General features: G+C 33.2%; 1 protein-coding gene across 2 annotated transcripts in view; it reads left to right on the plus strand.

The window, feature by feature from the left end:
* Window positions 1–2313: 2313 nt before the first annotated feature.
* LOC105348335 (micronuclear linker histone polyprotein) overlaps window positions 2314–25813 on the plus strand; it is a 32260-nt gene continuing 8760 nt past the window's right edge. Inside the window, exons 1-22 of one of the 2 annotated variants that reach the window (XM_066074745.1) lie at window positions 2314–2427; window positions 4976–5020; window positions 5333–5362; window positions 6144–6182; window positions 6292–6324; window positions 6806–6835; window positions 7590–7664; window positions 8064–8230; window positions 10066–10140; window positions 10598–10612; window positions 11588–11613; window positions 13087–13219; window positions 13699–13797; window positions 15801–15833; window positions 16184–16209; window positions 17643–17775; window positions 18543–18638; window positions 19186–19374; window positions 19635–19696; window positions 20229–20256; window positions 20486–20527; window positions 20671–21204. In XM_066074745.1, coding sequence (XP_065930817.1) covers window positions 2409–2427; window positions 4976–5020; window positions 5333–5362; window positions 6144–6182; window positions 6292–6324; window positions 6806–6835; window positions 7590–7664; window positions 8064–8230; window positions 10066–10140; window positions 10598–10612; window positions 11588–11613; window positions 13087–13219; window positions 13699–13797; window positions 15801–15833; window positions 16184–16209; window positions 17643–17775; window positions 18543–18638; window positions 19186–19374; window positions 19635–19696; window positions 20229–20256; window positions 20486–20527; window positions 20671–21204 — 1929 coding nt within the window. In that variant the 5' untranslated portion in view covers window positions 2314–2408. The remainder of the gene's footprint in view (window positions 2428–4975; window positions 5021–5332; window positions 5363–6143; window positions 6183–6291; window positions 6325–6805; window positions 6836–7589; window positions 7665–8063; window positions 8231–10065; window positions 10141–10597; window positions 10613–11587; window positions 11614–13086; window positions 13220–13698; window positions 13798–15800; window positions 15834–16183; window positions 16210–17642; window positions 17776–18542; window positions 18639–19185; window positions 19375–19634; window positions 19697–20228; window positions 20257–20485; window positions 20528–20670; window positions 21205–25813) is intronic. The other variant, XM_066074746.1, reaches the window with a different exon arrangement.

Here is a 25813-nt window from a genome sequence, read left to right on the forward strand (position 1 = left end):
AAACGTAAAAAGATGTCTTATAATGATATTTATTTTGTATACATGTTCCGTAATGTCTTTTTTTTTCATATGTGAACCCCTCTCCAGGCTTGGGGCGAATTACATTGTAAAGTAATGCATTACATTACCATTACTTCATGAATTTGGGCATTAAATTACCATTACCATTACTTGATTTTCTTGAAGTAATGCATTACATTACCATTACATGAGTAAAGTAATGCATTACCATTACCATTACTTTTTTTTTTAAAGTAAAGCTAATAAAGAGTTTTTGCACATGTTTCAAATTTACAACACTCTTTAACATATCTACAGCTTTATGCTTGCGGTATCAGGTTCAAATTCAATGAATAAACAAGAGTCATTCTTTATTTGCTCAATATATAATCATATTGTGGCAATATGAACAACATATTACATAAGTAAAATGATATTTATAGACATTTGGCATAATACAATATCAGATAATTATGAAATAGAGAAACAGGATAACATGCGTAACAAAAAACAATTTATGAAATAATGTTGCTGTTTTTAAAAGCTAAATATAGATATATCCCAAGATTACACAAATCTTTATAATTTTGGACACTTAATTTTATTAATTTATAAACAGATGATTTTTCCCAGTTATATTTCTTAATTTATTTTAATCGTATTTCTTTTTACGGAGGACACTTTAAGACAAAAGATTGCTGTTGCACTTTATGGTCGAAGTTTCAAAGGGTTCATCTTTTAAATGCATCCATCTTCCGGGCTATACTAAATAAATGTTTTGCAGGAGCAGTCAAAGCTTGGACTGGAAAATACTGTTTGACGATCTTTATCTTAGGATATATTAAGTGCAATAATAGATTAAATACATAAATCTTGTATTTTCTATCAGTCCAAACTAATGTAAAGTGTAATTAATATACAGGAGAGAGAGAGAGAGAGAGAGAGAGAGAGAGAGAGAGAGAGAGAGAGAGAGAGAGAGAGAGAGAGAGAGAGAGAGAGAGAGAGAGAGAGAGAGAGAGAGAGAGAGACAGACAGACAGACAGAGAGAGAGACAGAGAGAGAGAGACAAAAAGAAAGAGAGAGAGAATAAGTAAGGTTATTTTCAAATGGGTTATAATATTGGAAGTGATATTGATTTTCATCATGGATGGACAGTGCATTCATTTGACTTTTAAAGGTGCATGTCTGTCTCCTATTCTATTGTGACATATTGCGAAGGGAAGGGGATTGGGGTGTTTAGCACTTCTTATAACAATAGATTGTTTTGATACTTAGATTATCCTGGGGGCATAGTGTGTTGTTGACACATTTCTTATTGAAGTGCAAACTAATTGGAGTAAAGTGTTTAAATGATTAAAAACTCTTAATAACAACACTCTTAAAAATGTTATGAAATTGTGCTGTTATCTTTAGTAATATAAACAATTCAAAAATGAGTTTTAAAAAACCTTTTTTAATAAAACATGTACAATTAAAACATTTTTTCTTAATTAGAATTATTTCTTTCTTCTTTAAAAATAAATTAAATCAAATTTAATTTCAACTATTCATTTATTCATCACATTTTTTAAAGTGAACATGCATAAATATGCATAGTAATGCAAAGTAATGCCATGTAATGCCAGCATTACACTAGATTTTGGAAAGTAATGCATTACATTAGCATTACTTGTAATGCTAATTTTGAGGCATTACACATTACTAGCATTACTTTGAAAACATGTAATGCATTGCAATGCATTACCATTACATTTAGCATTACCCCAAGCCTGCCCCTCTCATACCTATTAATGCCTATAATTTACCCTCTAAATATAACTTTCGTGAATTATAAAGTCATTTAATTTTTGATGTGAAAATGGGCTGTACTTCTACTTTCTGAATAAACACTAAGAGAAAATCTTGTGCATAACCAAACCCTCAATGAAATGTAAATGAATTTTTTTCTAGAAATTTCAAAGCAAAATCTATAAATGATGATTAATCTGATCTCCAACCATTAAAAACTTTATTGAACACAAAGCCTTGTGTATTTCAATGCTGTTTATTCATGTAAATGTTCTCAAGAATTTTTAAAAATAAAACTAAAGTAATTGATGTAAGTATTTACATTCTACGGTCAATGAAATTGAGATTAATTGATTATATTTGAAAGAATTCATGTCATTGTAATTCCAAGTAATTGATAAAAATGTTGATGTGTTTTTAATTGACCCAAACCCTGAACATCAATTACATATCAAGAAAATCTATTGGGCCACGGCCCACACAACATCACTCGCGTAAATATATCGGGATCGGCCTTCTATTGAACCATGTGGTGTGACGCAGATGCAGATGGCGCTATTTGAATTCAGTAAAAATCTAAGTCAACTTTGATTTTTTGACGAGTCACATACAAGTCCACAATGAAAAGAAAAGGAGAAGGTAAGACTGCAACACTCCATAATTTACTTAGGCATCACATATGAGCATGCATTGTTGGTTTAAACAGGGACATATAACGTGACGTACAACCTATATAACGATCTTAATATTCTTCAAACGTGTTCGTTTCGCTGACATATTTTTCCATCGTGTCATTTATGGACATATCATCAAAGTAAAGAAAATAAAGATCTTTTTAGTGTTCAAATTATATGGGCTCGAGCATCCGACAATTCTCAAATACATGAAATAGTCAAATTGAAACAATTGTACTTCATGAAATCTTTTTATTAAAGATCCCACGTTTCACAGACTTAACATGTATAATATGCTGCATCCATAACATTTATCATTAAATTAGTTTCAGATTTTTAGCCTTACAGGAAAAACTGTGTTGACATGTCAAACAGTAGTTTGACCAGTTCTATATAAGGCACAGATTATAAGCAATGGAGTTCCGAATAGCATAGCTGAAACTATTCAAATCAAATGCAGATAAAAAAGTTTCGGCCCTTTTAATGTATACAGGTTTATTGCATGGAAATAACAGACAGAATCACTGTAATAATAAATTAGTTTGTAAATTCCGGTCAGAATATATTTGCAGACAGAATCACTGTAATAATAACTAGAACTTTTTTTGTCTTCAACAAAAAGTAAAGGGCTTTTCGACATCCCCTTTCCCCTTATTGATCGGAAATGTCAGGTAAAATCATATCTATTTTTTTTTATTTACAAATTCTTCACCGCCTTGGTATAACCAGTTGCCTAAATATAAATTTATTTATAAGTAATGCAATGTCACAAAATGAACTTTAAAGGTAAATGTACTTTTGATTTCTAAAAGAATATTTCCAAAAAATCATGAAAAAGTATGTATTTATTTCTAAAAAAAAAAACTTGGTATGCCTAGAGTATGATGTTCTACCTTCATTGAGCAACGCGAGATAACTCTTCCTAAATCATTTTTCAACCTTTAAAAAGTTGCAATATTCACGCCCTTAAAACTCCAGGATCTAGAGGGGTGAAAGTTGAAATCGGCCCTTTAGCTGTATTTTTTTTAATTTTTCATCAGATTTTTAAAATCTTTTCGGTTTTTAGTTTTCAGTAAAGAGTACAATTTATAAACTATGGTCCGTAGGGCCACTTTTTGATTTCTTATTGGATTTTTAAGGGCGTGATTATTGCAATGTGTAGATTTCAGTCTGGCTGTTTCTACAGAGTTATGAATTAACTAGTGCTGAAACGAATGTTCGAATATTCGCGAATGAATAGTAAATTTCTAATATTCGAATGTATATTTAGCATTCGAATATTCGATCACATGTTAAACACCCATATCAAGCACTGTAAACTATGCAGCATCGTGTTATTTCATTTTACTCGGAACGAAAGTAAATATAAAGCCATCTATGACAGCCATGCTTAGTAGAGTCTATTACTTAACCCAGTAATAGACTCTTCCGCCATGCGTGTTTACCTTGAAAGTAAAAGCAGGATTTACATCGAACGGAGACAAACATTCTGGATTTTTCAATTCATGTCAGACGCTGAAGAAAAAAATTGCTTAACTGTTTGAACGAGTGGGAGCTACGGAGAGTTAATATCGAAAGGTACATCGAAAGCTTTTTTTAAAAGATACCTCGATATAATTATTATTTTTTTTTTAATTAAACAGAACATTTCCGGAGTTATGAGCGTTATCAGTTTTCTGTTTAATACTATATCAAACATGGCGGAAATATTTGGACTGACTTACGAAGTTACATATCGGTCTCATCCAGGAGTCAGGACTGCAGTATATTATTAAAGAAGTAATAAATCTTTTGATTGTAGTTGATGGAAATTTTTTAAAAATCAGTATATTATTATTTGCTTGAAAATTAAATGCACACCCAATTCAATGGATACTCATGCATGCATTAAGTGTCAACTTCGAACTGACATGTTTAAGCAGTCTACACATACACCAACTTAGTAATACAAACTATCATATATGCTTAATACATTGTCTATGACGTCTACGAATATTCGAATACGAATCGAATAGCACTCACGAATATTCGAATACTGATTTATGGTATTCGTTTCTGCACTTGAATTAACTTTAAGTTTCCGTAAGAAATAGAGGGAATCATACTTGGTAGATCTATGTAAATATTACACAATGACTGCAGCGGTATGAATTAACGCCTAGCATATATACGCATGTGTAATATTTTTCGATTAAATATGTTTGTGTATGCAAAGCAATGATGTTACAATGCTAGAGCTATTAATTGAACTTACTTTCCAAATTTTTCATTACATGTATTTGTTTTTAAAATTGAATTATGAAATTAGGTTTTAAGACTTCAAAGAAGTATGTGATGAATGCTTTATGCTATTGCCTATGAATGTGATGGCTATAGCTAAGTATTATTGGTTCACGGTCACCAATAGATTTTAAGTGCATATTTACTTTTCATGGGCAAAGCTTGGGTAACTCAAGTGTCGGCTTATTACCTTTGACTAATTCTATTCTCTTTCTTTGTTTTCATTGCTACAGAGGCAGAAGAAGTTGAAAAGAAAAAACCCAAGAAGAATAAGAAAGGTTTGTCAATGTGTAGTTCTTTTGACTGAATATTTATATGGGGGAAAGATTTAGTGGCTAATATCTATTCCGAGGCTGTTAAACTGTGTGTTTTGCCGAATATACCTTTTAATTTCATATATTTTTCATCACAAGTCTGCTAAACAAAATTGCTTTAACTTTATAAAATGCTTGGATACCACAGTAAATTTTATAAACTTTCTCTTAGTTTTTGTTTCAATATATGAATATATGCTAGCTAATAACGGTGCAGGCTTTGCTCTCCTTTGTATGGGTTATGTTTCCCAAGCTACTGTAATTTTCTCACTTCAGCCAAGAAAAAGGAGAACAGCCAACCTACAGGTAAGACTTTGTGGATGACTGAATGAAAATAACTATCGTTTTACAAGAAATTTTACCTGTCAGTTGGATTACCTGTATTTCTATTTTCTAACCTATGACAGGTAATTATGTTTTTTACACCATAAATGGTTTTATTATACCCCCCTTCTTCGAAGGGAGGGCATATTGCTTTGCTGCTGTCTGTCGGTCGGTCCACCAATTGTTTCCGTTCATTTTCTTTGCAGAGGTTGCACGTATACACATTTATTATAATAATATCTAGGTCAAGTTCGATTTTTGGTACGATCCATCAATTTTCAACAGAGATTTATGCCCCTTAGACTTAGTAAAATTCCATTTATTTGCAGTTTCCTTTCATTTTCTTTGCAGATATTACACGTATTGAAATGAAATTTGGTATACACATTTATTATGATAATATCTAGGTCAAGTTTAATTTTGGGTACTTTCGAGCAATTTTTGACAGAGTTATGCCTCTTTGACTTAGAAAATTCCAATTATTTGCAGTTTCAATTCATTTTCTTCGTGGATGTTTCCAAGGGAGGGGGGTTTAAGTGTTTCACAAACATCTTTTGTTTTTCAAAACATCACAACTTTACATGATAAGCTGTTTTCTTTCCACAGCTTTTTTATTTCAAGTGATTTTGACATAAAACTGAAGAACATATGGATGTGGGGACAGGATATTTATTGCCTATGCTTATGCAAATTCTAAGAAAGTTTGTTATGTTAAAATGCAGAAAGACAATGTATGTTATGTTTTTCTCCTGATTATTTGCAGAGAAGGGTGATAACGTGGAAAGTTCTTTTACCAGCCCAGGTATTTCTTTCTATATTTAAAAGAAAGTGTCTGCCATTATATTTTGAAGTTCTCAAAATAACAAGCTAAAGTTAAATGAAATTTTAACACTACATCACTTTAATTTTAGAGAAAAAGAAGAAAAATAAAAAGGCTGAAAAAGGTGGGACATGACTGTACAAATTTCCAGGATTAACTTAAAATTAACTAATTAGCGGCAACTTACATTTGCGATCAAGATGTAGATTATCTGAAAAAAAGGTAACCAGATACACTTGATGACTAGTTTGCAGCGAGAAATATTTTCAACATTGAAGCTCTTACGAACATCGCAAAAAATTGTCACACATGAATAAAAGTTTGTATGCAGTATATAACTAGACCAGTTGTGAATAGTATTCTTCCTACTTAATTAAAATGTTTGGAAGACAGATAAAATTTATATACTTGTATATCATGTTTTGTATTAGGTTAATGAAATTCTAGTTGGTTCCTGTAGATCTTTTTTTTTGGGGGGGGGGGGGGGGGGTGGGGGGGGCGGTATTTCAATGTTTTTTAGGGCAAAAAATATATTATTTTAAATAGATGTATAAGTTTGTTGATATTTTTTTTTTATACAAACAATATAATTTTTTTGTTCATAGAAAAAGTAAAGAAGCAGAAGAAGGAATCTGGTGAGTTGCTCGCTGACCACTTAATGGTTTTATATGGCGTTTTGTTCCTTTATCTCTTTAATTTGGAGAGCTTTTATTATGGCCCTGCATGAAAATAAAGCCTTATAAGATTAAAAGTATCACTTTGTCTGTTTTGCCACTGTCTGTATGGCTGTCAATTTTTGTTGTGACACAAAAATATAACTTGATTAGTTTTCAACATAACATTATCAATTTTGTATAGAAGTAGTTTAATACTATATAAATAGTGCCTGTTTGGGAGGGTAACAGTTGAAATTGACACCCCGAGAAAACCATTGTCAACCGACGCGAAGCGGAGGTTGACAATGGTTTTCGAGGGGTGTCAATTTCCACTGTTATCCTCCCAAACAGGCACTATTTATTTTGTTATACTGAATGTCTTAGTTTTTAAGAAAATTTTACTGCTTTTATATAGGAATAACGTGAATTCTACAGCGAACAATACGCGCATAATTTTTGTGCATGTAACAATTTGTAATGTTACCCATTGCTAAGTGCGCTGCTAAGGCTGAGGGTAATGGAACGGATTATGAACTGTGTCTTAACCAATCATATTTCAGTATTTAACATGAAAGTATAACAAAATGTAATAGTGAAAGACTTTATGATGTTTTTTTTTTTTCATTTAAACATTAAAATGCTTTCTCTGGTGATTCATGGGGGATATAAAGGTGATGACATTATATAAATTTAAAGCTATGAGTTTTAAAATTTCATGCATTTTTTCTTCCAGAAAGCTCACAAGAAAACTCGCATGAAGAAGACAAGAATACAGGGAGTTCCCAAGAGGAGGATGCTGCCTCAACATGTAATGAATTTCATTCATTTCTCAAGCAAGAAGATTCGGTTTCACAAACTTGCATATCCTTGTTTTAAGTGTGCTTTGTGTTAGTTTGGAACACCTTATTTTTACAGTTTGCTGTCTGAGCTAAATTTCCATTCTTATAGGCTGTATATTATGCCATACTGTGGAATCATTTAAATTCCTGGGGGACATAATTTTGTGGATGCATCAGTTTTGAGTTTTAGTAAGAAAACTAACTCTTTAAATTTTGTTTTCGTCGAGGATATACCGGTAAATTCGTATGAATGGGCTACCCACAAATACCACAAAAATTAAGCCACCATGAATTCTAATGATTCCACAGTATCCAAATTTACAGTCTGCTATCTCCTTGTTTACTTTGGGTTTTTGGATGTGTTTTAGGCTGGTTTGAGGATGACATTGAAGCCCTTCTTGAGAGCTTAGAGAACATGGAAGAACATGCAGATTTCGTCTGTAACAAGGTCCCTCCCGAGGTCTGGTCATCGCTTAGGGTGGGGAACCACTCACCCGAGTCATGCCACAAAATCTGGAATAAAATCTGCCAAGTGGTCAGTTCATTCACTGTAGATGGCAGGGTTCGATACTAACCTTAATCCATTAGTCACAGACTGATAAATTCTATTCAGAAACAAAATTTCTGTCTAGTCAGTCCAGTTGGACTAATAAAAGGTTTTGCTTAAAAGTTGTGTAAATTATCAACGTGTGATTGTCAACATCTTAATTAAAATTCTGACTTTAATTTTAGATTTAGATTTGTTAAGGCTTCCCGATGGATTTTACAGCGATATGAAGAAAGACACTTGTCTGTACTTCATACGATATGACGTCATAATTAAGTTTGACGTCACGATCTGCATTCCTGTCGATAGTTCTCAGGGAATGTATCTTAACGTTAAAAGTGAATTATATCAAACCATTATAATACCGCATGTTTCCTTTACATAGATGCTGCCGTTAATGCTAGACGTACAGATTTTATTCATATTGAAAACCAGTATCAAATAATCGGCAGTTTTAAAGCTTCGTTTTAAGTAAAAGACTATTTATAAAGTAGTGGTTTGGAGACTCTCCCTGCTACGTGTAAACTACTGAATGAAGAAATTTTAATGCATGTAAAATCAGCTTGGCGCAGGTGAAAGATCAACACAATTTTAGAATATTTTACGTAAAATTGGTAGAGAATACAGATACCAACGTGAATCGTGCTTGGGAAACCTACGGATTTACCCCAATTTTTTCTAAATCGTTTTTGATTAGTAAAAATGTGCATTTTTTTGATGATTTTGTGGAATGTTTCAACAATATCTTCCATAAACGAAATATCTATTTCTTTCCCAAGCAAGAACTTCAAAGCATATGACTTAACAAAGGATTTTTCTTAAAAATATGTATGATTTAATGTCGTTAATCACCTGCGCCGATGCGATTTATATAGATCATTTGCAATATTAGGAATCGCCCGTCACGTGATTACAAAGTACATATGACGTCACAAAAATGCATCAAATATGTTTAACATCGGTGTCAATAAATGTAACATAGATTTTAAGAAATACTCCCGGTCAAAGTATTTTTGCGATGATTAAAATAATATCGTTTTTCAGCCGTAATTTAGCATCGGGACGCCTTAACAGTGCTGCGTGCAGTGAGAGTTTCCAAACAAAAACAACAGAGGTATGCAGAATGTTAAGGGTGACTTGGTTATTTCTTTGCCCTATGGGGATGTCCAAGAAAATAGGTGACAAGCGTATGTGTTCACAACAACTGTTTCGATAGGGACACTTAGGTGTTTAAAAAAAAAGGTGAAATGAACCTTCTGGGAGCTGCATCATTTAAATGAATTGTGTTGAAATCATTGTCATAAATTGTTTATTATTTTTAACTGAATTTTAAACCACCCCTTTCTTTCAAATTCTATTAAAAAGTGTGTACTTTATTAAGCAAAATACGGTAATTTCAATTTATTTTGGGCGGGCAAATCAAATTGCCTGCGGACTAATTAAAGTAATCAGGCACTAGTCTGGCTGAACTAATGCATTAAAAAGTTAGTGTCGAACCCATGATGGAATTTCAAGCAATACAGTTTACTGCAACAGAAGTTTTCTGATGGGTAAATAAACCAGAAAACTGTCCATCGTAAAAGAAATAAGAAGCTTATAAACAAAATACCATCAGATAACTATGTTTACAATTTCAGTTTAGCAAAATATCAATATGTAGAAAGTTTTAAGAATGTTTATACTAAAGTCTGTTAAAAGTGGCATTTTCTATTAGAATGCATGCACAGTCTTATTTACCTATATGCATTTTCTCTGAAGATTGCAAATCCTAATTGTAATTTGATGTTATGAAGACTTATGCTTGATGGTTTTGTTTTTTAAAGGTGAAGACACATTTAACAATTCATCATGTTCTGATGATCATGAAAGACATGATGCACTCCAAAAAGATTATGAAGGTCAGAGCATACAAAGTCAAGGACATTTTAAGTTACCTTGAGGCTTCAAAATTGGATTGACTAACTTGAAACCATCATCATGTTCATTACCTAAAAAGATAGAGCAAACATACTGTTCGTGCATATGGGTATTCACCATGAAATTTGTGAATTGGGATTAATTTTAGCTGTGTGTCCTTGAAGGAACTAGAAGTCACTTCTCTACATGTATATATGCGGCTTTAAGTCTCCTCAAAGGGTGTGCGTGGGCTGAAGTTATGTCTTGCCCTATTAATCTAAGGTCACTGACCAAGGTCAATTTCACAGCATCTTCAATATGGCGATCATCCAAGAGACCTCAAGGGGGAAACTAGTCCCTAATTGATAGTTCTGGTTTAATTGTTTTTTATTTATAATTATCAAATTGATTCCTGAAGAGAATACATTTATTATATACCTGTCTTTATTTTTTTTTCAGTTGCTTGTTTCTAAGGTAAGTTTCTGTTATGTGTGTGCATTGAAGCTGCATCTAAACAGCCCTTGGACTTAGAAAAATTCCAAATATTTGCAGTTTACGTTCATTTTCTTTGTGGATGTTTCCAAGGGGGCACAAGTGTTTCACAAACATCTCTTGTTTTTATATATAAAATCGTTTACCTTTGTATTTTGAATGATTTACCAAAATTTGAATGTTAGAAGTCATGTTATAAGCAAGATACAGAGAAAGAAGTCGTTGTTATGTAAACAAAGCTCGAGTCTTATATTTGTTTACAAATACTGTTAAGTAAAGAAATTGAGAAATTGCCATTCCTTTATGAAAATAAGTTGTGGAAACAAGATAAACTGATTCATTGGGTTCATAAATAATTTCATAACAAACAGCATCATTAGATTTAACCTTATACCAATACAACAAATATGTAAACATTGACAGGACTCAAGCTTTGTTTACAAAACTAAGAACTCTAACCTCTGTAACTCGCTTGTAACTCGATATTTGACTTTCAAATTTTGTCAAAAGCATTAAAAACATCTATTTTAACAATTTTAGACATAAAAATTGAAAAAACAAATTTTGAAAATTTTGAGCTCAAATCGTGTCTAAGTCCCTTTAATTAAGAAGATAATCAGCAAGAATAAGAGCGTAATTTTTCAGTCAATGTAAAATTCAGACTGTACATAAGAACCACATGTACTGTAAAGTCGCATGTTTTACACTCACACTGTGAGTCACAGCCAAAATTTTATCAAAAGTGGGGGATGCGTGATCAATTTTATATAATATGAACTGTTAATCCTAAAGAATGATTTGACAGATTTTCAGGGTATGTTTTATCATGAGAATTTTTATGGGGTAAACCCGCGACCCACCCTAACTGATGCCTACATTCTAGTGATGTGAGATTTATCTGATTATCTGATACCTTGATTCCAATGATGTTCAATTTATTGTCTTGTTTCATTTCAGATTCCCGGTGCTCCAACAGTTAAAATGTAAGTCATCTTCTCCTGTCATCATAAACATTTATCTCAAGTTTTTCTTTGTCAAGCAAACTCTCAGTAACACTGATTTGTACAGAGAGTGACATGTCTCCTTCCTGTCACTCTGTACCGCCCCACTTCCCACCCAAGTCATTTTCACACTATTTCACTTACCGTCTGCCCTACTTTCTTTTTTAATGAAAAGTGAGCACACCTGTCAACAGCCGCTGTTTTGCGTCTGACTCCCAAGCACCCTATTATAACACTGGAACCTACATGCTTTACATCAAAATACAGGAATGACTTCCTTCTACCATATAATTATAGCCTATAATTAATTTACTAATTTTCAAAGTACATGCGGGCCTTGAAATACAGTTGCACTCATTTTTACTAAAATACTTTATGCGAAACTGTCCCTTGCTACCAAATATAATGGTTGACCCAAAAATATTGTCACAGATGGAACAGACTAATGGAAACTTAGTGTAAAGCGACCAAAATTTATATAAACTTTTTAAATATCTACCTGTTTGAATCCAGATTGAAAAATTTTAATAAAAAGCATGAGACAACGATTATCAAAGTTGCTGCCTCCAAGTGATGTTTTTTCTGTATGCTTTGTTTTAAATCCATGAATCTAGTCGATTACAAAAGTATTGGCTCTGATACTGCATTTAAATTTTGTTGTAAATTTTTATCTTTTCATTAAATTAATCATTAATTTGTGTTTGATAAACAAGTCTATGAATTCTCTTTTCTTAGCAGTCAGTTGTGAATGTTGCTTATGGCACTGTTGATTATCTAAGACACTATCGGGTAGTTTATTTTCGTTCTGTTTGTCGTGTCTTTTGACTACTAGTATTTACTTGGCTTCAGCTTCCATGTTAGCACATGGCTCAGTGTTCACAGGTGTTAGGCCAGTAACCAAAAGGTCACATGATACTGTGTATTGTGCCGTTACACAGTGGTTCTTTATTTATATTGTCTCAGTCCACCCAGCTGAAATTGACTACCGGCTTACAATGGGAGTTAATCTGATTGACTGGTGTCCCATCCAGGGGGAGTCAATGACTCTCATCCACTTAACACCACAGAAATGTGCTTTAATGGCAGGAGGATGATTTTTGTGCTTCTATAGATTGTTAGAATCACCATTAAGGCATCCTTTTTGCTCTCTACTGTAGTTACAAGCGATAATTACTGTCAGAAATAGAACTGTAGTTGCAAGCGATAATTACAGTCAGAAATAAAACTGTAGTTGCAAGCAATAATTACAGTCAGAAATAGAACTGTAGTTGCAAGCAATAATTACAGTCAGAAATAGAACTGTAGTTGCAAGCAATAATTACAGTCAGAAATAGAACTGTAGTTGCAAGCGATAATTACAGTCAGAAATAGAACTGTAGTTGCAAGCAATATTACAGTCAGAAATAGAACTTTGCCTGTCTGTTATTTATCTCTGTCTTTGCCTTTTGTTAACAGAATCAGTGGATATCAATGCTTCACCAAGGAAAGGCTTGCAGAGACTCCTCCACGATCATTTAAAGATATTGGTGCAGAATGGAAGGCTCTAACTGACTCGGAGAGAGGCCGGTATCAGGAGAAGGCAGACAAGGTAAGATCTTTAGTGGTCCAGATCAAATTAAGTCTGATGTTGTGTTTGAGTCTGAAGGATTGTATATTGGGTAGGTAGTGTACAGTGACCTTGAACTGATTCTTTGTCTTTATTGTTTTGATACTCTACCTACAATTTGTAGATGGATACTTCATTTAGTATAATATCCATTAGTCTTTAAGTCTTCTCTTCAGCACAACTTTTAATTTCTGCAAACATTTTACTAAACCATGTAGTTTGAAAGTGCATAATGTGAAGACTTGCATATTTACAGAAAGTAGTTTACTGAAACAATTTTATCAGAACAACTTTTCTCAAACCACAAAAGAAATCCACGAACTTTATAATGATTTGGAACATATATGTACCTTTTAAGTTTGCATTTTGTGTACTAGTTATGTATTTGATAACTGTAGTTAAAGCAATAGGCCTCTTGTCAAATTTCCCAAAGGTATAAACATTTCATTTGGTGAAATTAGGCTAATAAAGAAACAATTAAGAAGCAAGAAGAATTCCTTCAAAGCCTTAGTGAAGAAATGAAAGAAAAGTATTTGGAGCAGACAAAAAGAATAGGGCAGGTAAGAACTACAGGTATCAGGTGTTATTGTTTAAGACCATCCACCCGACTACCCAACTTGAACCAGACTTAACAAAGCCAGATTAGTCTAACATGGTGTTGGGGGATGAAGCCACTGTGCACTATATACAGAATATATAGTATATACCAGTGGTGTAGGTTCTTGCTAGTGATATGCATTTAGTAACTGTGAATTCTACATGTACCTACAGCAAACTAGCAGGGTTGTACATCTAGGGATTTTTTTATTAACATGCTTCAGATATGACCAATGGAAGACCTCATTTCTCTTCCTAGGTTTTTTCCTTGATCAGTTTTTATGCCCCCGCCATGAAATGGCTGGGGCATGTATTGTTACACTGTTCTATCATTCCATTCTTCTGTCATTCCTTCATCATTCACTTTCCCATCATTATTTCAACAACCGTTGCACACATTCAACTCAAATTTGATATATGGATGTATCTTATAATTAAACAGGCTAAGTTTGTATTTTGGTTCCGGTCAGATGATTTTTGACAGAGTTGTGCCTCTTGAACTTAGAAAAAAAAATGAGTAATTCTCAGTTTTTGCTCTCTGACTTTTGAAGGGATGCATATATTAAGCTGATATTCCAGATGTACATGTAGGTTATATACAATAGTATACAAGTTATAAATCCCTGAAAATGACCCATTTTCTTTTTTAAGTTCAAGAGGCAAAACTCTGTCAAAAATCATCAAACTGGAACCTAGTTCAAACTTTACGTGTATTTTCTAATAAATTAATCTTATATGAAATATAAACTTTACATATGCACCACTTCAAAAGTTAGAGAGCGGAAACTACGAATTTCACATTTTTTCCAAAGATCATTTTTCCTAAGATCAAGAGGTATAACCCTTTCAAAAATCATTGGACTGGAACTAAATACATGTATAAACTTGTTCTATTCTGCAATCAAACATATGTTATACTTAATTTGGCATTTGAAATTTTGGTCATGTGCAGTGGCATTCATGGTGTTATGACACATATAGTTTCTTACTGATTTTGTGCACGTTATTTCTTTGGATCAACTCATCTGAATGACATCAGATTTTCAGATGTGTATAGGAATGATCTGAATCTTGTTTGAATTTGCTGTTGTTGATGACAGCACCTTTTGTGAGATATTTTGGATTTATTTTTATTTTTTTTGGGGGGGGGGGGGGGGGGGGGGTTATCAGGTAAACTGAGTTTAAGATATGATGTTAAAATTTTCAGGATTGGTAGACAAATGACTTAAATTGTGCATGGTCTTCAACCATTTCTATCGCTCGCCTTACGTCAAAAAGTTAGATAAAAAGCATCATGATTTTTGTTGAATTTTTTTAATACTTTTTTTCTCGAGAGTATTTTGTTAAAACATGTACAACAGCAAAAACTATAAAAGCAAGAGTTTCATTTTACATCAAGAATGAGGGGCTGACCCTTCAAATTAGGAGATACGGGTATATCAATTCTTTCTTTCATAGCTCAAAGCGAGATAAAAAAGAGTTCTTTTGAATGAAACCTCTGCCCCCAATTCCAGATCATACCTCAATATTGAATATCCAAGTCAGGGCCTTAAATATCTTGACCTTCTACATATGTGATGGACGACCTTCTGATTAAGATTGTGTTTAGTTGCCTTTATTTTCAGGATAAATCAACAGGATTAATATAAGCTTGAATTCTCCTCACCTCTGATGGGGAAAAACGAGGCCAACTACCACCCCAATTTTCTCAACATATTCAAAGAAAACATGTGTATTACTCATGTTACTATCAATAGTGATTTGACACCTTCACCTACCATTAACTTGTTTGATACATTTTGATAAATGGCCACTGAAAAAATTGTCAAGTTATCTCAAGAAATTTCAATACTGTTGTTCTTTTAGTGCCTCCAATAGATATCTAAATTTTAACCAAAACATTATGTACATGTAGAAATGATAAGTAATATGAGTAACATAATTTGGTTTTTCTTTTTATTTTAAGAAGCAACCCAGCAAGTCCAAATCACAGAAAGAGGTAAGTTTTCTTCAAAAGTAAATTTTCTTTCTATTAGTCATCTCTCTTCTCTCCCTTTCTCTATCTCTGTTTATAACGTATCAAAAAATATTATTTTGTGGAGCACAGACTTAAAGGCTCAGATTTTGGAAATCCATGAAAAAAAATTCCTTTGCTTATAATATTGTTTTCAAACCTTGACTTGTAAGGACCAGAAAGGGTCGAAATAGATGGAAATTATTCAATGAAAAATATCTGCAAATATAGAATGTTGGTATTGAAATGTTTGCCTTGTTCAGTTGTGTGCTGTGCCCATTAGACTTTTGTTATTTTAATCTTTGTAGATAACTATTTTCTCATATTTTTTGTAGTTTGCTGATGCACCAAAGTCTACCCAGTAAGTTTACTACACATAGTTGATTTTACTAAACAATAAATGCTTTCTTTGGTGATTCTTGCGGGATGTGAAGGTGGCAACATTGGAGAAAAAATACACATAACCCGCATTACATAACCCGCTAATGTGGGTTATGTATTACCTTGATTGGTTTTGTTTTGGGACAGCCAATTAGAGTTTAGGAGCGGATCTTGAACTGAATGTAGGAATTCCCCCATATTGAATATGAAATTCCATTGAGGTGTATTTTGATTTGAACATATTGTATACATATATATAAGATACATATACAAATGGTTTGTATGGAGGTGTATAATACGCATCCCTTTCTCACAAAAAAGTATTCTAGAAAAAACCAGTGTATTATATTTGGGATAAATGGCTTTTATGTTCTCCTCTATAATACTTTTAAGGTCAGATGCGTCCTATCTTCCATTATTTTTTCAAGTCTCCGCAATGTGAAGATTTACGTAATTGAAAAACTACATTTCATTTTATTAAATATTTTTCTACCGTATATCAGGTTTTTTCCGCGTGTATCCAATTTTCGCATTGTTCGCGACAATTTCCGAATCGCGGAAAATATATCAGCGTAAATTTGATACAAAGTGTTGTTCTTATAATATAGTTCTCTCTTTCCTTATGAAGTAAACAGGTATGTAAAAGTACAATGAACTGTGTTCAGTAAGTTTAGAGTAGAAATTGCGGGATCGGAAGCAAGCGCAAGATAATAGGTATGTAAGCCTCATAGTTTATTTAATAATCCATTGACAAGCTAATTAAACCGGTCGCTTTTCTTGCATAAACCAATGTCTAATTATATCTGAGCTACTGGTATATGTAACGGTACATGATCTATTTATCTATGACTGTTTGCCTCTCTGAACATAATTATCGGTAATTATTTAACATTAAGGAAATGGTGTAAATGGTTTGTCCGAATTGTTTATTATAAAGAGCGGCAATTTAGATACTTTTACCCTCTTACTTCACAGGGTTAAACAATCTTGAATAATATTTTCACTATGACTTTGAAATAGTGAATTTTTGATTCACGTAAATTTTATGTACCGTTCTAGGTTCTAAATCGCGGAAAAAAACATGACGTGGAAAAAACCTGATGTGCGGTATTATTTGGATATATGGTTTCATTATTAATAAGCATTCAATTGCATTTTGTATGTAATTAAAAGAAAAATTCAAAATATTCCAACTCAAAAAAAAAAATAGCCTGTTGATGCACCTTGAGTTTTTGGGCATTAACAGGTTTAAATTCAAATGAAGAGATCATCTATCAAAGAAAATTATCTAAAACTAAAGTAAGTCACGTGTGTCCTTGATACAAGATTTGCTAAATTCTCAATTTTATGAAATAACCTTTAAAATGCAAGAACATAAGATGACAAAGTAAAAAGATAAATTTTTTATTTAAGATCAAACAGCTACCAAGAGTACACAAAGGAGCGCTTCGCAGAAGATCCTAATGTCACCTTTACGGAGATTGCTGCCTCCTGGAAAACCATGACCGAGGCTCAAAAAAAGCCCTACCAAGTCAGGGCGGTAAAGGTAATACATGTAATAGTTCAGAATAAGCCCTACCAAGTCAGAGCTATGAAGGTAATAATAGTTCAGAATAAGCCCTACCAAGTCAGGGCTATGAAGGTAATACTTGTTCAGAATAAGCCCTACCAAGTCAGAGCTATGAAGGTAATAATGGTTCAGAAAAAGACCTACCAAGTCAGGGCGGTAAAGGTAATACATGTAATAGTTCAGAAAAAGCCCAACTAAGTCAGGGCTATGAAGGTAATACTTGTTCAGGAAAAGCCCGACGAAGTCAGGGCTCTGAAAGTAATAATAGTTCAGAAAAAGCCCTACCAAGTCAGGGCTGTAAAGGTAATTCATGTTATAGTTCAGAAAAAGCCCTACCAAGTCAGGGCTATGAAGGTAATACTTGTTCAGGAAAAGCCCGACGAAGTCAGGGCTCTGAAAGTAATAATAGTTCAGAAAAAGCCCTACCAAGTCCGGGCTGTAAAGGTAATTCATGTAATAGTTCAGAAAAAGCCCTACCAAGTCAGGGCTATGAAGGTAATACTTGTTCAGGAAAAGTCCTACCAAGTAAGAGTTGTAAAGGTAATCCATGCCTATTAAAATCTCAATCAAATTAAACAGTGAAGGTAACACTCTTTAAAAAAAGTCACTTTACTTTCTTGGTATGCGTCATACAAGCAATAACACCTCATTAATGCTTTTCTCTAGTACATGTAGTTCATCAATTTATCTATTCACCAAACAGTTGAATTATGTGGTCTCATGATATTTTATTCTATGGTTAGATCAATGAAGAGGCCAAGAGGGAATTAGAAAAATACGTCAAATCTCTCACAGATGAAGAACAAATGAGGTTCTTTAAATCCAGAAAGCTGACGGAGGTGAGGAAGTTAACCTTTGTTGTTTGTTGTTGTATATTAGTTGTACAGATAATAGCATGATCATATAGTGTAATTGGAAAATAATTATTGTTATTCCAGTTTTTTGAAGTTCCAGGATCTATTTGTATAGCAAATTTACGAGTGTTGAAAGGAGATGCTTTAATAGAATACAACTTTCTTTAAATTTGATATAGCATACAAGTACAGTCAGTAGTAAATATTCAACAAAAAATACTTACCATGTGAGTAGTAAATGTACCTTTCCACATATTGCCAACTTTTGTTATGAATGGAATAATTCAACTGGGATTAAGCCCCTAATTGCTTATTTCTAAACAATTGAATAAAATGTTTCTGAAATGACAAGTAACTCACAGGATTTCTCAGTGTTTTTTCTTGAATACTGTCTTACACTTTATTAACTGTACTTACAGTCTAAGTCAATGCACGTGTCGTGTAAGTTAGACGCTATTCTGTTAATTTTCATTAATACACTAACATATTCAAGAAAATATAAAAAGTACTTAAGTGATTGGGCTTTTACTAGAAACCGAAAGCCAGAGTTAAGAAGGAGAAGAAGGCAAAGGGCCTCAGCCAGAGGGACTTTAAGAAAGCTGAGCTGCAGTATCTGAAGGAGGAGAAAAAAATCGCCATCAAAGAAAACCCCGACCTCGAGGAAGAGGAAGTCCTCAAGAGACTCTCGGAAGCTTTCAGGAGCTTGGACTATGAAACTCAAGTTAGTGAGCTTGCTGCCTTAATATTATGGGTACCCCTCATTCCTCAATAGCCGAATCCCCTTTTCATTTTTGATGGAAGTAAATGCATAAAAATGAAATAATGACAAATCTAACAATAACTTGTTGTTGATGAATAAAGTGCTGCTTTTTAACTTTCAAATAGATATTACATTGTGATGCTCCACACTGGTGTACAGTCTTAGCAAATATTTGTTGCTTTTAAGTATGATTTCAGAATTATTTTCCTTTTTTTGTACAGAAATCGTATTGCCGTAAAGCTGAAATATCGCTACAGGAACAGAAGAAGATTACAGAGTTCTAGTAAGGACACTAAAATATTGTGTTTCTTTAAGATGAATTTTTATTTATGTAGGAACTGGAAGGCATAAAAGTTAAAAGATACATAGAAATCCTACATTTAAATCCTACATTTACGTTAATGAAAAGAGCATATATCACTTGTAATAGGGAGAATGATGAATTATGTTTTCCATCCAATCGGTCGTGGGAAAAGGAGGGGGGGGGGATATAAACCCAAGACCAAGCTTGTAAAGGCTCAACTATGACCCCTGTTGTCTTTGCATCCTAGATTACAATGCATAAAGCCCTGCCTTATGTGATGTACACTTGCTGTTTTGTGCACTCTTTGCTTGGTTCGGTTGAAATCACTATTAATGCTACTTTTGTATGTGATAAGAGTTGGCTCAGATTTTCAAGAGTGATGATTTCAAAAATTATTTTATGTGATATCAAGTGTAATTATCTAGCTGTTGTTCAATGACAATTTTATCTTCATCAAAATCAATCCAATATACCGGTACTTTAAGTAAATGTTTCCATCTTTACATTTCAGCAAGAATTTTGAGTCACCTTTGGCTAAGGTAATTTTCCTTGATTATGAGATGGTTAACTTCCTTACGTTATTGAAGTTATAAACTTTCGAATGTTAATAACACTATTAACTCAATGATATTGAAGATTTTGATAACACTGTATGATAATGATGAAATATTTGAACTTTATAATAACATAGTAAAAACCATTGTAAACCTTATGACTTGGTTAACTCTCTTATACATTGATGACACTGAAAACTTTTATCTTTTCTAGAAGAAGTTGACCTCTTTAGGAACACCACCCTCCCAGATCAAGGTCAGTCTTTTATATTTTTAGATAAATTAAAAAATTTGTTCGATCTAAAGGTCTTCATTCAAAAATGCTTTGTTATCACTTTCATACTGATGGATGCATGTTATTTTTTGTGATGAACACTGTGATTTTATCTCTGTCAACAGAGCTCTCGTAAAAAGGACTCCACTACTAGTGAAAGTTCGGACTCTTCTTCTGATGCTGAGGAAGAAAAGGTATCTAAAAGGAAGCCTCCGGTTTTGGTGCTGGGGAAGAAAGCTGAGACAGACAGTGACTCCTCGTCTGAGGATGAGAGGTCAGGGAAACCCGTAGTACAGTCCCCAGTAAAAAGGAAAGTGAGGGATAAATCTTCAGATAGTGACAGTAGCAGTTCTTCTAGTAATATAAAAACAGGTACAAACTTGAACATCTCTCCAAAGAAACCAGTATCAAGTAGAAAAAATATGGCAAAGGTGAAAAATGTTAAGAAAGAAAGTTCTAGTTCCGACAGTGACAGCTCCTCAGACGAAGAGCCAAAAACCACAGGAAGGCAGACAGGGCCATCATTAAAGAAAGCTCCAGTAAATAAAAAGTCTGAATCCTCTAGTGGGAGTAGCTCATCTGAGGACGAGGCAAACAAGACACAGAAAAAACACCAAGCTCGGTCTTCCCCTACAAAAAAAGTGATGTTGAACAACAAGGTCAGTAGAATCGACATGTATATTTGTAAGTAATGAAGACGTGAGTAACTGTCTGTGTTGTGAATGAGATGTTGTAAGTTTGCCTAGGTGTAATAAATTTGATTAATTATCTAATTGAAATGGTCATTTAATATGTGTATATTAAAAAAGGTCAGTTGAAATTAGTATAATGATTGATGATGATTAAAATGATACTAAGGAAAACCTGATGGATGATTCTTTGCAGAATTTTTTTTCCAGTTTCAGTTGTTTGAAACATTAAATGGGCCTAGTTTTAAGCTTTTTAAAGCTGACATGAATTCATAAAAGCAATTGGTCGCCATATTAGTTTCGAACACTCCTCTACTGTCACTTGAGTATATATACTGGTCGAGAAAGTTACCGTCGGTTGCTTTCCGATCAAGTCATTCAGGTTGCACAGACTTCTAAATGCACAAACTACACATTATAGTAAAATGCTTGTAAGAAAGAACAAAGGAAACAACAATCAATAAAATACAAACTTTTAATTAATTATGTCTCCCCTTTCAAAGGGGAGACATATTGTTTTTGTCGACTTTCTTATTCTTCTTATTAGGGTTTTCCGTTTTTCAACGGAAAACCCTTCTGTTATTCTACTGTTTCTTATTATTATTTTTTTTTTTTTCCCGCAAATTTTGTGCACGAGATTTCTCGAACATTTTTTGTATGATTGCTATGAAACTTTCAGGGTATGTAGATGATATTAATATCTCTAGACGTTTTTTTCAAATTTTTAAAATTCACTTCCGGTTATGAGTTATTGCCCTTTAATTGAAAATTGGGCGGTCTTTTGTCCAGAGTTGATCTCGGAAACTACAGATGATAGATGCATGAAATTTGGCGAAATTGTCGGTAACATTTTATAGTTTTGCTGGCATGAAAATTTTGGTAATTTCTTTGTTAGTTTTTGAGCTATTTGTCGCCAAAGTTTAAGATTTTTTCGGGGCTGAAATTTTGTTGCTTTTTGTATTATAACCTTTAAACTAAAAATATTTTGTTAATACATATAGAACAAAAGTTGTTTAGAATAACAAGAGCTTTCATTTAAAATTAAGAAAAAAGGGCTGGCCCCTATAATTAGGGGTCAGCAGCTCATACACGTATTTTTCTGATAGCAAAAATCGTTATCATTTTATGAAAAAAAATTAATTCAGTTATTGTTAATATATTAAATAATGTCATTTGGTATCAAATTTAAAAAGTTCTGTGCCCTATTTTTTTTCAAATTTCATAAAACAAATATGTGTGAATCGTAACGTTACATGAACGAGTTAATTTGTCTACATAGACACACAAGCGAACAAATGCCACTTTAAGGCCCAGGCATATACTGCATTACGTTGTGTTGCGTCTTATATAAATAGTTGTGATTCAATTTCATTTTTTTCATCTATATCATTTATGAATTCAATGAACACACATTATTTTAACGTTCTATGTGCAACTATTTGTCGGGGCGCCCCTGTTTGTAACCCCCGCGCGCGCGCCGAATGTAAACAGTAACGAACGGCATTGTAGAAAAGAGAGAGCCGTAATGCAGAAGAGAAGTTGTGTATTCTTTCGACGTACAAATGCATTTTTAATTTACTGTGAAACATATGAACATGCACAGGGAACAATACTACATATTTGTTTAAGGAGGATATTTTTCGCGTGTGAATCGTTTACGAGGAAATTCTGACAGCCACACTTCTGTCGACGATCAGCCGTTGATAAGCTACGAGTAATAAAGGGGAAAAGATGGACATTAAAGTGTGTGATTTATGTGGATGTTACTGAAGAAGGTGAGGCTTTTACTCCTTTTAAAGTTTAAAAAAGTTAAAGTTAAAATTTAGTATATAGTATAGATGTACATGTAAGTACGTGCACACTGTTTGTTTTTGTTATGGTGTGGGTGTTTGTTTACTAGGCTAACGTGTAATTTTTACATGTTTCATGGATGTTTAGACTCGCTCGAGGTTCATCAGTTCATGGGGGACTGGAAAGGGTAACTGAATTTATCTATTTAAAAAAATAACAGATTGTGAATTTTCAACTCAAAATTCAAAGCAGGGTCTAATTAGAAACATATCATATATTCTTGTGCAGAAGACTCCAAATGTAGTCATGAATATCCTGTAGACATAACTTCAAGTAAATAAAATTGTATACTTCAGACTTCAGAGTTAAAACATGACTTTAATATCTTTATGATGCCAATTATTGTATCATTAGAAAGGTTTAGCAGACCAACGGGTACCCGGTACATGTACTTGTACATGTAGGTTACAAGTTAGAACTATGCGTACTATTCTACCAGTTCACATAATTTTTCTTGTTTAGCAGTTATGATGTGTACTTAAATTGTCCTTGTTAATGTTTTAAATGTAATTTTTATATTCTCTTTTAATCTGACTACTGGCAGTACTGGCCTGCGAGCAGTTCTCGTCGAGGACCATTTCTCGCTGGTGCACTGTAACATCATATTTTCGTATATAATTTTATGTGTTGATAAAATGACGTAACAATGCACTGGTGAGAAATGGTACTCGGCGAGAACTGATCGCACGCCAATATTGATTAATTACAGACACAAACTGAAGATTGCGCGTGTTATTTTTTATTGAACAACATTGTTTAAAATAATTCTTTATATATGTGATGATCAGACCGGTTTGAATACCAGTGCCAGATAGCTCAGTTGGTAGAGCACCTGACTAGAGATTCAGGGGGCCCAGGTTCAAATCCCGGTTTGGTCCTTCATTAATTCTCCCATCCTGTTACAATATTGGTGTTGTGACCAACCCCTGGAACTAACAGGTTAACTCCTGCCAGGGGTGATCTTCGAGGGTGAAGATCATTTAAGGGGGAGGAATGTGAGGGTCAGACTGGTTTGAATACCGGTGCCAGATACTTGTAGCTCAGTTGGTAGAGCACTTGACTAGAGATTCAGAGGGCCAGGTTCGAATCCCAGTTTGTTCCGTCGTTATTTCTCCCATCTTTTACATATACATGTATATCAGATATATGACAGATGATTAAGGGTCATCACATGTTTTGCAAGATGCAATAAGTGTTAAAAACCTTTACTTTACAACACAATACATATAAGTGAATATTTATGTTTCCTGTTATTATTTGGTGTGGTTTTCTTGACAGTGTCGCATAAACAATTTACCCGCTCCTAAAACACAAACTTTCTTTTTGTGGAATCAGCTTACCGCTGATTGGCTGCTGTTGCAGCAGACAAATAAGATATGCACGCACAAAACACAATGAACTTGTCAGAGAATGAGTTGAGTTTATTTCAACTGTTGGAATTTGGGGTTGTTTTTTTTTAAATGTATACTTGTGACAAAACATATATGTGGTACATACAGCTGTAGCTTTGTGAAGAAAATTTTGGTTAGACCATATATACCTATCATGCAAGTAAATGATATTTACAAAAAACTTGCAATTTATGGCGCACGAAATATACGCTAGTTTTATAAAGATTGACATACATGTAATGTACCACATTCTGTGAAAAATAATCTATTAAAAATTCTTCATTAAGTTTACTCATACATGTTTAATTTATGCTTATTACACATAGTATTGTTTTTAAAACATGTAATTTATAAGAAAATAAGCAAAAACCCTTGCTAAATTTATTTGCAAAAAAAAAAACACAGTAGAATTGATAAAAAATGGTATACCAGAAGCTAATACCAGTACATGTACTTTGACGCTGTTCGGTGGGTAATATTCGTTTGTAATTTATGAATTGAAATATTGACTGTTGCACTACAAGTACGGTAATAAACTCTCTCTCTCTCTCAAACTCTCTCTCTCTCAATTTGATAAGTGTTTATACCTATGAAAATTTTTTAATATTATATTATGACTTGATATGCAAATTTTTGATCTTGTACTGCCTAAATGTTATGTCATGTATTGGGATATGTCATACCTATTACACTGCATGGTCAGTGTATTTTTTCCAGAAATACTATGCATATGTTAATGTAAACACAGCTATTACTAGTACATGTATGTAAACACAGCTAATTATTTTTTTTTTTTATTTCAGCTCAAAACAGACTCTTGTTACCACATGGCTTTTACCGGTACCTGTTGATTCTTGTGGGTCAGCTGCTGAGATTAACCTGTCACCTCTATCCACATGCATATTCCTTGTGTTCTATAGACTATTTACCGGTAATTCAATTTAAATCCGATAATGCATAAACAATAATGGAACTTGAAGAAAGCATCATGCCATGTTGTGGTTTGTGTTTGATAAGAAATTATGAAAACAAAATTAAGGCTGTTTATAAAGAAATTCATAATTGCTGTGAAAATTTGTTTTTCAATAAAAGTATGCAATTATGTTTCCTTTATTTTTTATTTCATAAAGATATTTAGATGTGTTTACATAATTGAAAAATCCCCCCCCCCCTCCCCTCTATTTAATTGTCTGCATTAAGATTACATGTAGGATATGTAAATGTACATTTGACTTTGAAATAACATCTGCTATGATAATTACTTTTGAAATGAACAAGAAACAACCTATTTCTACCTTTCTAAGGTATATATGCAGAAAAAAAGTAGAAAAACATGT

The sequence above is a fragment of the Magallana gigas genome, chromosome 2 (assembly GCF_963853765.1).
Source record: "Magallana gigas chromosome 2, xbMagGiga1.1, whole genome shotgun sequence".
Lineage (NCBI taxonomy): Eukaryota > Metazoa > Mollusca > Bivalvia > Ostreida > Ostreidae > Magallana > Magallana gigas.